General features: G+C 34.7%; 1 protein-coding gene across 1 annotated transcript; it reads left to right on the top strand.

The window, feature by feature from the left end:
* The first annotated feature begins 7,916 nt into the window (after positions 1–7,916).
* On the top strand, positions 7,917–12,028 carry LOC109020932 (probable plastid-lipid-associated protein 12, chloroplastic). Its single transcript, XM_019003462.2, has 11 exons — positions 7,917–8,234; positions 8,365–8,418; positions 8,716–8,790; positions 8,992–9,111; positions 9,670–9,861; positions 9,995–10,078; positions 10,170–10,262; positions 11,208–11,261; positions 11,364–11,443; positions 11,562–11,669; positions 11,777–12,028. The coding sequence occupies exons 1-11, from the start codon at positions 7,962–7,964 to the stop codon at positions 11,862–11,864; spliced, it is 1,221 nt and encodes a 406-aa protein (XP_018859007.1). The 5' UTR covers positions 7,917–7,961; the 3' UTR covers positions 11,865–12,028.
* Positions 12,029–13,782: the final 1,754 nt, after the last annotated feature.

Genomic DNA, 13,782 nt, shown 5'->3' with positions numbered 1-13,782 from the left:
GTTTACTATATGGCTAAGTACTAGTGGTGGTGATGTATGGCGGCTGTAGCTAGCCGGTGTTTGCCTCAATTCAAAATTAGTACTGCACTGATGAGATTGATGGTACTTAGAATAAGCCTGAAATAAGTACTGCAAATTAGTAGTTTTAACATTGCCGACATTTGTAATTAATTGACAGATCGGTAGTGGGATTATACTTATCAGATTGCATAGAAAATTATAAATGCTTGAGCTTTCCAATCTAAAGTACCACATGTAAATCCACAAATTGAAAATAACTTTATATGATACGTAAGATCTATTATAAGAAATTAGGAATTTTTCAAAACTCAAAATCATCGCAAAAATCCCATATAATCGCCACATTTATCCATTTTCGTCGATTTTTAGTTCACTGCATTTTTTATAAAATTAATCCTTTACTTCTGAGTTAACCCAACGATAGGCAAAATTCGTCAAAAAAAACAAATATTCCCGGCAATTTTTGTCCGTCACAAATGTCTCATAAATCGATGGAAATGGTCTTTTTGTTTACCATTAAATCGTTGAGAAAAGTCAATTGCCGCGATATATACCTTCACAAAAGGTAAATAAATCGCCAAAAATGACACTTATTTTTTCCAGTAATATAGAATTAGCATCGCCATTAGGTATTCCCAACGGGTCGCAGCAAATAGACCTCAAATCGATGTAAATATGCATGCCCTTTTGCAACAATTATTATTTTCATCGCTCTTGAATTTATTTCCAACGTCCACAAATCGGCGTTAAAGCTATCCTCTCTGCCGCAAAAACTCAATTGTGATGATTTAGTAAGTTGTCCGTATAGATATTTGCAATTGATATCCACTTGTTACGTCACATACAAATCGCCAAAATTGCCTCAATTGCATCGATTCTTTGAATCGCCGCAAAAGATGTGTTCCAAATTAATTGTGTTGATTTCCAGCGAGTTTGAATTTCACTGCAAGGCTACTTTGGTTCATTTTTTTGCCCAAAGACGGTGGCTAGGCTTTATTTTCAAACTTCATCTAAATAATTTGATTTTCTTATTAACACATAATTTATCTTATTTTAGGTTAGTCACTAAATAATTAAGTCATGTAAAATAATATTGTAGACCTCATTCATTGTGAAACAATTTCAGTCATAATATTATGTGTTAATTTCCAATCTTTTTTCACCTAAATTTTTCTTGAAATAATTAAGCTGAGTACTTCTAGAAGTGTTTATCCAACCCCCATGCCTTATGATAATAAGTACTTAGAAATATGAAACATAAAGGAAAAAGATTGAACTTTCATCATATGCACTGAAGAACATGTAGGATTAATTCTCATGTTCAAATCTTTGAGCAGTACCATTTTCATCTAATTTAATAAATTAAAGACATTCATTCATCCAAATTCAGTTGAGAATTCACATTAATGTAGTTATGGGTTATACACTCGGCTGGACCAATTGGAATCCAAAACCTACAACTTAACTACTAAATATTGAGAACATATTATATCCAAGCACAGATCTGAAAATGTGCACATTTAGATAGATTTGTCAACTGTGTTGCTTTTCTATCTTTAAAAATTATATCTAGTCAGCTATAACATTAATATGCACCTGGGCATGAGGGGTGGGTAGAACAGCTTCAATATGACTGCATCAATGCACTTATACTTTTGGGATATTTCATATTTCCATCTCTCCAACTCCAATCTGGCAGTTATACATAAAATAACAAATCAGTTCATAAACATTATACCAGTTATATAGGAGCAGTGCATTCGCTGTTTTGACCAATTAACAGAAATAAAATATGAGATGGTCATATAAAAAAACATTGAAATCTATAACTAACCGACAAAGGATGACAGGTGAAGATGTTGACAAACCAACCCAGAAACCTAATCTAATATGGATCTATGCCTGCTGCTTAAAAGCTTAAAGCAGCTAAAGAAGTTTTGAGAGTATTAATCCATCCTTACATGGTAAAAAAGCACATCTTTTCTGCTACAATCCACTATTATACTGTTGTTGTTTACATGAAAAAAAGTGTCTGGTTTCAAAATCATCGAGGCAGAAATAAATTAGTACTGTTGCTACGTCTGGGTAGGATTACAAATATCACATTCCCTTTTGTAGTGCATTCAATCACAAAGCATGTCCAAGTTCCGTAACTAACTTCATTGGTTTCCTTTCCTTTTGATCAATGAGCATAACGAGATTTGGCTAAATTAAGTGACCCCCACAACTTCAATTTTCTACAAACTAATTGTGTATCTACAGATAATTTGCTGGGTATCTCGAAGAATCCTCCATAGACCTATTTCATACTAGAAAAAAATTAATTACCAGTTTTCTACATGTTTAATATATAGCTTTAAAGATCATAGATATATAGCATTAATGAAATCTAAAGGGATATATAGTGAAATATTATAATATATATATCTTGAAATGGATTAGATCGATATTATTGCATGGTAAACCTCACGACTCATTCAAACAAAGCAATGAACACTGAATAAATTCTCCCTCAGATCATGGCTATAGAAGAATAGACCATCTTGTAAGCCACATAAAGGCAGCATGATTGGGAAGTTGAGCTATAGAAGAATAGACCATCTTGTAAGCCACATAAAGGCAGCATGATTGGGAAGTTGAATGGAAAGCAGAGAATAGAAACCTCATTTCTATTAGTGGATTGAATAAGATAATAATGGAATTGTACGTTGGTGACAATCTTGTGGATTGCACTCTTTTCATTTACTTTGTATTTTCTCAGTCCCACTATTTTCCTCTCATCACTACTTTTATTTTGGACGAATGCTCCCTCACTAAAATATTAGTGCTTTCCTCTTCACTTAACCAGTATTCCTTTTACTCATCTGGTAATAGCATACATCAGTTATCAGTACGCACTTGCCATTGTCTCCACTAGTGTCATAAATGTCTTGTAAAACACAGAAAAGATTTTGGGATAAATAATACTACAGACCCCCTTGAAGAGAAGATTTCATCCAGAAAACTTGTGAAACACCTTTAGATCCTAGAAGCTCAACAATCATGTTGTTCTACTCCATAATCGAACATCAAGAATTTTCCTTTTTTTTTGTTTAATTTGATACATCCTTTCTTTACATCTGACCTTATTAGCATTAGTAGTTCAGATGGGTTGGCAAAATTTACTCTGGTAGTTGATGTAGTACTTGCTGTCTTTGAGATATATATTGGAAATGGCTTAGTATATTTATTTTCTTTGTGGGATGGGAGAGACGGATGGAGGGTTTACAACTGCCAGCCCTCACATTAGAGTCTCTACTCGTGCCCTCTTTAGATCAGAGTTAGACAAGGAACTTGATAAATGAGGTGGTACAGACTACTGATTTCAATTATATTATTTTTTGTTTGAGAAATTGCAAGAATTCTCTGAGGCTTCTTAATACCTCTCTCTCTCTCTCTCTCTCTCTCTCTCTCTCTCTCTCTCTCTCTCTCTCTCTCTCTCTCTCTCTCTCTCTCTGTGAGTATAATTTAGATTTGTCTGTGATATGCATTTTTTCTTTTTCTTTTTCACATCACTGCAGCTAAAGCCTCACTCTATGTACTAAAGCTTTATTGCGTCTATTCATGTAGTGACTCTTTCAATAATATATTGCAGATGCTCCCATCCAAGGATGCAAATTTCGTTGGTTATATCATTCACAGAATTTTGAGATCGTGAATGAGGATCATATACTTGGCATTGGTCAGTATCAGCTACAAGTTCTCTGGATATGGTGCTGAGATATATTATTTATAGTAAGACAAAAAGAAAGAAAAAGAAGGGGTGGATGGTGAGGGATGTGGATCATACCATTCATGATTGGCCATTGTGGTACAAGGTCATTAATATTTGCATTGTCACTATCTCTATGCTTTGTTATTCTTCAAATTATTTCCACAATATTTCTTTTTTCTAATTTTAACTTAAACAAACTGTCAATGAAGTTGGTATCCTTCATTGACAGTGGCATATTTTATTTTTCTTTAATATTTGATATTATTTTCCTTGAGAGATTTACTGATTGGTAAATGTACATTTGGCATGTATATCTCAATTCAGCTGAGTTGAAGAAAAAGACTAACAAGCCCCAAGAGATCCTCTTTGTGCAAACTAACCATTCCCCATTAGAGTTAATTTATTTCATCTCAAATGTTCTTATTACTATAGTACACTAGCTAGAAAGAATCATGGTTCATGTACAATATCATTCTTTTCCTCTTTTGATATATATATATATATATATATATATATATATATATATATATACACCTCGTGGAGTTTTATGAAGAAGTGTCGAATACCTTTCTTATGCAATTGAGAACCACATCAGAGACACAAGCATGCAGGCATACATGATAAAGTAGGGATTTCACAACATGTAATTTGTGTGGGGTAAAGGGGGATGATATGTGTGCAAACGAGATGCTATGATGTTGATGGGTGATTGATAAAGTAGGGATTTAATGCAAAAAAATGACAAATCTATGGTGTGCAAAATAAAAAACTCAAACAAAAATTATCAACATCTAATACCCACATCAACACATTCACAAAATGCTGATATACATGCAAAAGTCATGCAAAAAAGGACATGATTTCACAACTGCACAACTAGAAATTAGTCTACAAACAAAAAGCTGTAAAGCAACAACACAAATAAAGGGGGTGAGATCTCCACTTCTAAGTTGCAACCAAACATGTGGTGATTGAAGGTATCCAAGAGTCTCAAATAACAAATCTCGACCTCTGATACTAGGAAATCTATGAAAAAATCCAATTGCCCAAACGACGAATCGCACGGCACAGTATGGGGAGGAGACAAGTTCGACCGTAGCTTCCGCGGGAGGAAAATGGGGTGGAGGAGAAAGCTTTGGGTGGTGATAAAAAATGGAGATGAAATCGTTTGGGGGTGGATGGAGTAAGCAGGTGATCGAAAGGACTAGGTACGATGAAATGGGGAAGAACAGAGAGAAATGGAGAAGGAAAGAAATTGGGGGGGAAAAATAAAACATTTCGTGCAATTTTGACACCCTAGACCTAACCCCGACGATTCTTTGAGTGTTGCATACTTTTCCCGGCAAAAGATTTCGCTGCAATAACCCTATTATTCGCTCTAAATGCAAAAAAGGAACCACCTACTTTAAATTAACTATCGATGTAAAAACACTGCGGCGATTTTATACAATTATAAAATCGCCGCAATAGGTCATCGCCATAATAGGTGATTTTTCTTGCAGTGACCTATTGCGGCAATTGTAAAATAGATTTATTTTACAATAAAAATAATTTTACAATCTAATTTATCATATCAAGTGAGTTAGTTTGTGAGTTTACTTATATACAATTTCTTTGAAATTAAAGCATTTCTATTATGTTACTAATAACACATACAGTCAGAAACCTCGTGCTAGCTAGCTTGTGAAAAGGCTAAAGTTTTTTGGTTGTGACTTATTGCACGATTTAGTTGTGACTTATGAGATATATATATATATATATATATATATATGTGTGTGTGTGTGTGTTTGCAGTAATTAAGAATGTTTGATATATATCTATAATTAAATTTTGTTGTTATCGGCATTAATCTGCAGGTGGTTTCGATTTAGGTGCCGTTTGGATAGTGAATTGAGATGATATGAGTTAATCAGATGAAAGTTAAAAACTGAATAAAATATTATTCTAATATTATTTTTTATTATTATTATTATTTTAGAATTTGAAAAAGTTGAATTGTTTGTTATATTTTTTGTGAAAATTTAAGAAAATTGTAATGATGAGATAAACTGAGATAAGATGAAATACTTCTTGTATCCAAACGAAACCTTATGCTAGCTCGTCATGTTGTTATTAGCTAGAATGCAATCTCAATTTATGGTGGCAAATTATAGATAGTCGGTTTAGACTTCAACAAAACATAGAAGTAAATGTTGCTTCACCAATGCATGATTCTCATGATCATCATCATCATCATCATCATGTATATATAGATCATCATCAGACCCTAGTTTTCATATATTTATGTATATACGTGCCAATTATATATGACTCTCGCGGACCGAATGGCATTACCCTAATTGATCCTTAGGGACAATGTGTCAATGATCGAGGTTTATATTTGCAGGTTGGAGTACTTCAATCGGCCCCAAACTGCAAGCTAGGGCATTAATGTCGCTAAAAAACTTACCTAGCTACCATTGAATTAACTTTTTAATTCTTTTCAAATTTTTTCAACATACTATATATGATCTATTTTTGAGAGAGAGAGAGAGAGAGAGAGAGAGAGAGGGGTCACATTAAGTTAGGCATAACATTTTCATGAACAATCGTATATATATGATGGCTCGAGCGGGTGTGTTTACTTAATAATTACATGTATTATTTTTGTTTAATAATTAGTAGTTTATTTGGTTTGATAACTGAGGGAGGAAGCTGATCAGGGAGGGAGGGGATCACTCAGAAGAGACAAATAGGGAGCAGAATGCCACACAAGGACACTACCAAAATTTTCATCTCTCTCATGATCCTAACCAGTTTTAATTACTAAATTAATCTCAAGAATATTGTAAGGAAATTAGTATGGAAGTAGTTATCGAAGCATAGTCAAAAAAGAAAGTCAGCCATCAATGATCAGTCAAAGTTGTCAAAAACCAAAAAGCTAATGCTGACAAAACTTAAATCTAAAGCTGTATTTGGTTGTAAGATTAAGTTGAAATTTAGTTTAATTTTAAATTAATTTTAATATTTAAATACTCAACTCTCAAATTATTAAATTTATGTTAATTCAAAATTCTTTTACACGTGAGACTCACAATCTTTTTCAACTTCTTATAAAAAATATTAAACTCATCTTAACATCTAAACATATTTTAAACTCAGTTTAGATAGGTTCTACATAATTTTTTTCACTACTCAACTCACTATTATTCATAAATAACTAAGCTCAACTGAATTCAGCTCAACATTCAAACGCAACAAACATTCTAATTACTGCATGTACAACATAACAGTGTGAGACAAATGGTAGGAAAGAGGCTTTTAGATGTACATGCACTACTAGTCTTTTAAGTGCGCTGCAGTTGAGAAATTGCATGAAAAACTTACATATTTTAAGCAATCTGACAACTCGAAACCCACCAATCTATTACCATACAAAAAGGTCGGTAATATTAAAATCAGTACTGATGTGTTTGGTGTCTGCACGTATCATTAACATCAATGCAGCTAATTCTATATATCAATATATAGTAGTGCATGCGCACACTGGTTGAGTACTACTAGTACTGCATGAGCTGTAGTACTTACATCACTAGCATTAACCTCATAAATAATACTTTTCTATTATATAGTGCATGCATTATAAAACTTTCAATGCATCTAAGCCTTATCCCTTGGTACCTCTGGCAATCTCCAACACCTCAAAATGCAACTGTAAAGTGTGTAAAAATCACATATTCGTTTTGAAAAAAAATGAGATTCACTATTAAAAAATTAATTTTTTTCATGTAAATATCATGTTTTATTTATTTTTTTAAAAATGATTACGCGACGGTTGCATAATTTACGGTTATAAATATATTTTCTCTTCCAAAAACAAGAGTTGCTTTCCTTTCACGACACGTCGTTTTGCTACCGATCAAGACGCTAGAAAAGCATGCATTTCTATTGCATGGTGAGAGAGGACCTTAATTTGGCCCATCAATGGTTCGTTGAGCCGACCGAACTCGGCCCATTGAACTTTATATGCATCTACTGCCACTCGCTCGCTTGCTCCAAGAATCTAAACCCTGAAGGATAGATAACAAACACGTGTCTGATCCAAAAATTTCCACGTAAGCACCATCTACATTGATAATCCAACGGTTTTAACTGTATACCACAGTACTAAGCTAAGAACCAAATTCATCTCCTCCTCCTCTGTGCAATGGCTCTCAAAGTCTATACAACAAATCTAGGATTTCAATGGAACCCAACACCCACATTCTCACCCATGTTCAAGACAAGAAATCTTCGGTACAAAAGTACTAAGCTCTTCGACTCCTCCTATAGCAGTATTCGCAGAAATGTTACTGTTAATGGATCTAATGTTGTGGACGAGCAGCAACAGGTTTCATTCAACGAACAAGAAAACAAGCTCATTGAAGCGCTTATTGGGATCCAGGGCCGAGGCCGCTCTGCTTCTACTCAACAACTCAGTGTACAGTGCTTCTTACACTTTTTTTTTGTTTTTTTTTCCGGGCTGCATTAAGCTCTAACCTATTTCTTATGAATTTACGTGCTTTCTGATCTTTTATCAATTTTGATATAGTATGAAAGATTTTCTGCAGGATGTTGATCGTGCCGTGCAAGTTCTAGAAGGTTTTGAAGGCGTGCCTGATCCGGTGTGTTGTTTTATGTATTAAGATTGTTTTCTTCTTCTGTTTTGTGCTAAATTTCAAGATGTCATTTATGACAAGAAGTTAGCCGAGTTTGTTTGTTTACATCATAGTAGAGCTTGAGAAAACTAAAGCCTAAATTGATTTTCTATCCTTCAATTGGAAAACCAGGAAATTCTGCTGCAATATAGTACTAGTGTTTATTTGCTGCCACTGAGGTTTTGGGTGTAGAAAATAATAATATCTTCTAGTCCTATATACATGTCTATTCCACAGAATTGACTATGCCTTGAACATCTGCAGACAAGCTCTAGTTTGATTGAAGGTCGGTGGCAACTGATGTTTACAACTAGACCTCAAACAGCATCTCCAATTCAGGTCAGACTTCGAACCCCTGCCTCTCAAATGCCTTGATAAGATTGTATAGATCATATTTTTCCATTTTCTAGATGAACTCCATTGAGAATCATGCATCTTAATTATCTCGTTTCTTTTGATCTATTCTTCCCAAGTGCCAAATAGAAGCTTTAAAATCTCGAAATAAACCAATACGCACACTTCCCATGTATGTTTCTGCAGAGAACGTTTGTGGGGGTTGACTTCTTTAGCGTGTTTCAAGAGGTTTACCTTCGGACGAATGATCCGCGTGTATCCAATATCATAAAATTCTCTGATGTAATAGGTGAGCTGAAAGTAGAGGTATGACTTCAATTTCTTAGCTTTCATATTTACTTTTTGAGTTGTGCTACACAGAAGCCTCACACCCTGCACACCCACTTAAAAATATGTGATTTTACTTTTAATTCAATATGAAATATGAGGATAAAAAAGTAAAATCACATGTTTTTAAGTGGGTGTGCAGGGTGTGGGGCTTATATTTAGAATTTTTCTTACTTTTTTGGGTTAAATTACTTACGGCAAGGATTGCCACCTAAGCCTCTTCAGCAATAATATAGAAATGCTATACTTAAGACATGAAAATAAATATGCAGTTACCAAACTTACAAGAAAACTGCTTATTTTTTACTAGTTATTTATAGCGAAAATGATTATTTCCTGTCAAAATGAGTGTTTTGTCGCAAATAGTCATTATAGTCACAAATGCTTATTTTTCTTGTAGATATATATCGATACTCTCAATTCAAAGCATATATCATTGACATGGCCTTAAGGCTCAATTTCATTCACCTGCAAAGCAATAATTATATTCAAAATTCATCTCTCTTATATCATGAATTATCTTTTGGTTCTATTCAGGCAGCAGCATCAATTAAAGATGGTAAACGAATACTTTTCCAGTTTGATCGAGCAGCCTTTTCTTTTAAGTTTTTACCCTTTAAGGTTCCATATCCAGTGCCTTTTAGACTTCTTGGAGATGAAGCAAAGGGTTGGTTGGATACCACGTACCTGTCCCCTTCTGGAGACCTCCGTGTCTCAAGAGGAAATAAGGTAAATGGGCACTTCGTTTGTTCCTTGATACTTTTACTTCAGTACTTGTGCTCAGGTAAAAACCCTTGCCAGAACCTCCTCTTATTTGATTTGATAAATGCTAAGGATATCCAGTAATGTCTCTGTAGTGCAGGGCACCACATTCGTCCTGCAAAAGAAGACTGTACCAAGGCAAAGATTGATATCAGCCATTTCCACGGGTACAGGAGTTAGAGAGGTAAAGATGCCGATACATTTTTTACATTACATGTCATGGAAAATGTTGCTCTATTGCTGATTTGGGTCAGCCCTATTAATCACTTTGGCAGGCAATCGATGAGTTTATCTCCTTGCATCAGAATCTAAGTAGAGATGAAACTGAACTCCAAGAAGGTGAATGGCAAATGATATGGAGTTCACAGGTACTCTCTTCTAAAGATCATAACATCACCTCATTATTTAGTTACATCAACAAGAATACATGGAGACGATTGTCTTGCACAGAAAGCCAACAAGAAATGCCTGAAGATGGCTGCAAAACCAGCCATGCTTTTGTGGTAGACATGGTTTTTGATATTCTGGCAAGAGGCTACGATGGCAATTCAGAGCATTATGGTGCAAATTTAGACGAAGTGGATATGAAGACATTGCTTTTTTTTTTTTTAGAAGAAAGAAAAACTTTATTAGTCAGCCCTCAGAATTAGAGAGCAGAAACAGATGCAGAACCAGAAGGAAGCCCAATCTACAAAAACTAAACATAGAAAACTTATTTACATCTCAAGTAGAAACACCCCACTCTCTAATCAAAGAGTTCCTTCAACTTCTTTTAGAATACTGTCCTGAGCAAAATACTGAATAGAATTCCCCTCTGGCTCGACTCCTTGCAAAGAAATCAGCAGCACCATTGACTTCTCTGTAAACATGACAAGTTTAACCAGATAGACCGCTAGTAGCTTCTGTAATCAGTTCCCAAACGTCAAGAAACTCCTAACGAAGTCCTCCTTTATGCTTCAGCCATCCAATATGAAGGCATTGCTTAAAGTAATGAAGAATCTAGTCATCAAATATGGCTCTTAATAGAGTAAGATCACCAGACAAGAATAAGATTTTATAGCTCAGTTGGGACTAGGTAGTAACTTCTATGTTCTACTCCTCTGTATCTCTAAGCAGGAACTACTACTAACACCACCATTTACAAAAGTTAGTATTATGTACTGCATTTGCACAAAATTTCAAATTACGTAGCTGTACTCATTGCTAGTGTCCGTCGTGAACTCATTGCCGTCATGAGAAGAATGCCTGTCTCTTTTAAACTTGACAAACTTTTCGAGCCGAGCTAAACTCATCGATCCCCTTTCACTCTGTAGATAGAGACAGATAGTTGGATAGAGAATGCTGCCAACGGTCTTATGGGTAAGCAGGTGAGTCAATAATAAGAGCGCTCAGTCAATTATACAGATCGTGTAATAGGATTTTCTGAGATGATTAATCACTTCCACAATCTTAAAATGCTACTCCTATAGATTGTCAAGGAAAATGGACAAATAAAGTTTCTGGTTGACATCTTCCTGGGGCTCAGATTCTCCATGCTTGGTAAATTTGTGTAAGTTCCTCACAGCTTGCCGATTGCCATACCAGGCATCTTGAAGAGCAGTTTTTTTTTTTTTTTTTTTTTTTTAAACATTGGTTGGAATGATTCATGCTGTTGCACATTTCGGCAGGAAATCTGGCAAAAACGTATATGAACTTACAATGGACGATGCTGTAATACTTGGCGGCCCCTTTGGATATCCTATAGAGATGGAAAGCAAGTTTAACTTGGAGCTACTGTAAGACTATTCATTCAACATCACTGCCTTTTGCTGTTCATTTACAACCAATTAATATATAGTCATAAATTGCAGAATTGGAAGATAACTGAATTTACTTGTTGCAGATATAGCGACGACAAGATCAGAATAAGCCGGGGGTACAACAACATTGTTTTTGTGCATTTAAGGACAGATGGATCGAGCAAGAAATAAAACACAGTTTGGGTTTGACCAAAAGAAAGACATGTATTTAGATTCATCACGCTACTCTCTTGCTTACGCCATATGGATGTCTTGTTTGTGAAGTGAAATATCAGGGTGAACATGTTTGCTCTTACTGATCCTATGAAATAAATAAGTATATATCCTTCTATCGACATCATCGTAGTGGACAACTACAAAAGATGAAGTGGTCCCCATCTCAAGAGGAGTGGTTAATCAGTCTTCGTCTCTCCGAATTGACATTTTGAACTTTTGTATCTGATCTTTAAGAAACCCAGCAATCTTCTCGAGCATGCAGGCAACCTGAGCCTCTTATCAACCTAGACACGACAAAAAGTCTTAAAAGGCGTCAAAAGATATTTGAGATTCCATGAATAACTCGGTGAATAATTTATAACAAGGGCTCCTTGATCCCAATTTAATAACTAAAAACAAAGCCTGTGGCTGTTGATTGAACCACACACAGGATTTCAAGTAATAAAAAGTGTTTTCATGTGTCATTCTGTCCTCTGGGTGTCATTTTTTCTTTTCTAGATAAGTATGATTTCATTGTAGAGAAAAAAAAAAAAAAAAAAGAGATCACGGCCCTAGATATACAAGGGAAAGATACCAAATTTGAATTATATTGGATTTGTTCGGATACTGAAAATATTTCATCTTATCTCATCATTACAATTTTTTTAAATTTTCACATAAAATATAATAAACAATTTAATTTTTTTCAATTTTCAAAACAATAATAAGATTATAAAATAATATTCTAACAATATTTTATTCAACTTTCAACTCATCTAATCTCATCTTACTATCCAAATGGCACCTTAGTCTCTGGCCGTCACGACAATCCATATATAATTAAGATGGAAGTATAAATATGATATTTATATCTTCAAATTAGAACTTGAAATTATACAATTTTACTAACGTGACATTTAATAAATAGACTAGAATACCAAAGTTATCCATATTCCGATAATATTAATAAAATAGAGAAGGACGTTGCTACTCGGCCATATAAGTTTACTGCTCAGATAGAACGCTTGACTTGACAGTACCACGTGACATTGCCATGTCATATTAAAATACAAAAACTTTTTTTTCTTCCTTATTATCACAATTATTAATTTATTATCATAATTGCAAGCATCTGCAAAATGATTCACTGAATATAAAAAATTATCAAATTCTTTAATAAATTTCCAAAATGTATGATTCAACTCATTACCAAACAATAATGCTGCTAGAAGTTTTGATCAATCTCCATTGTTTCCAAATTCATAATTTCATGTCTTTCTATTGTGCCAAAGAAATATCACAATTGATCTGACTTGTTTTTATAGTCATTGCTATTAATAAAAAACAAAGCAAGAAATGAATCCGAAGATAATATGCCTAACAATTGAGGGTAAAAAACGGAGTGTTTCAATTTTTTTTTTCCTATTAATATGACTTGATTGTGTCACATGGCATTGCTAGCTTAAGCTGTCGAGTGGTAAACTTAAATGACCGAGTAGCATTTTCCTATGAAAAACTCTAATTACGCCCGGGTTGGGAACCCCCGCATAGCCATCCCTCCACGTGTACAATAATGAAATGGTGCGTTGAAACACCCCCACAGACGAAACATGAAACAAGCTTCCCCACAGACGAAACACCCCCACGAAAAATAGAACACTGTGAGAGAAAGCTAACTTGAGGGAGGGATTGAAGCTAGAGAAAGAGAGTGGGAGTTCTACCAAGAGAACAACCAAGGAGGGTGGAGATACCCTGTGATAGTGGCTCACGAAGGCATGAGCCTTGTATAGTGGGGGAAAAAGTTAGGTTTCGTTATATTGACCAACAGTGGAGAGAAGAGGAGGAGAGGTAGCAGTTCGGGGGGCCAAGAGAGGCAAATAGCTAGTGGTTAGAG

This window comes from Juglans regia, chromosome 5, assembly GCF_001411555.2.
Source record: "Juglans regia cultivar Chandler chromosome 5, Walnut 2.0, whole genome shotgun sequence".
Lineage (NCBI taxonomy): Eukaryota > Viridiplantae > Streptophyta > Magnoliopsida > Fagales > Juglandaceae > Juglans > Juglans regia.
This window is presented reverse-complemented; position numbering and strand designations above follow the sequence as displayed.

Bases quoted from the DNA above. Each gene is read 5' to 3' on its own strand.
- LOC109020932 (XM_019003462.2), top strand. From the start codon at position 7,962: ATGGCTCTCAAAGTCTATACAACAAATCTAGGATTTCAATGGAACCCA. The intron at 9,862-9,994 runs GTAAATGGGCAC...TCTGTAGTGCAG, and splicing joins GTGTCTCAAGAGGAAATAAG to GGCACCACATTCGTCCTGCA. The intron at 11,670-11,776 runs GTAAGACTATTC...TACTTGTTGCAG, and splicing joins AAGTTTAACTTGGAGCTACT to ATATAGCGACGACAAGATCA.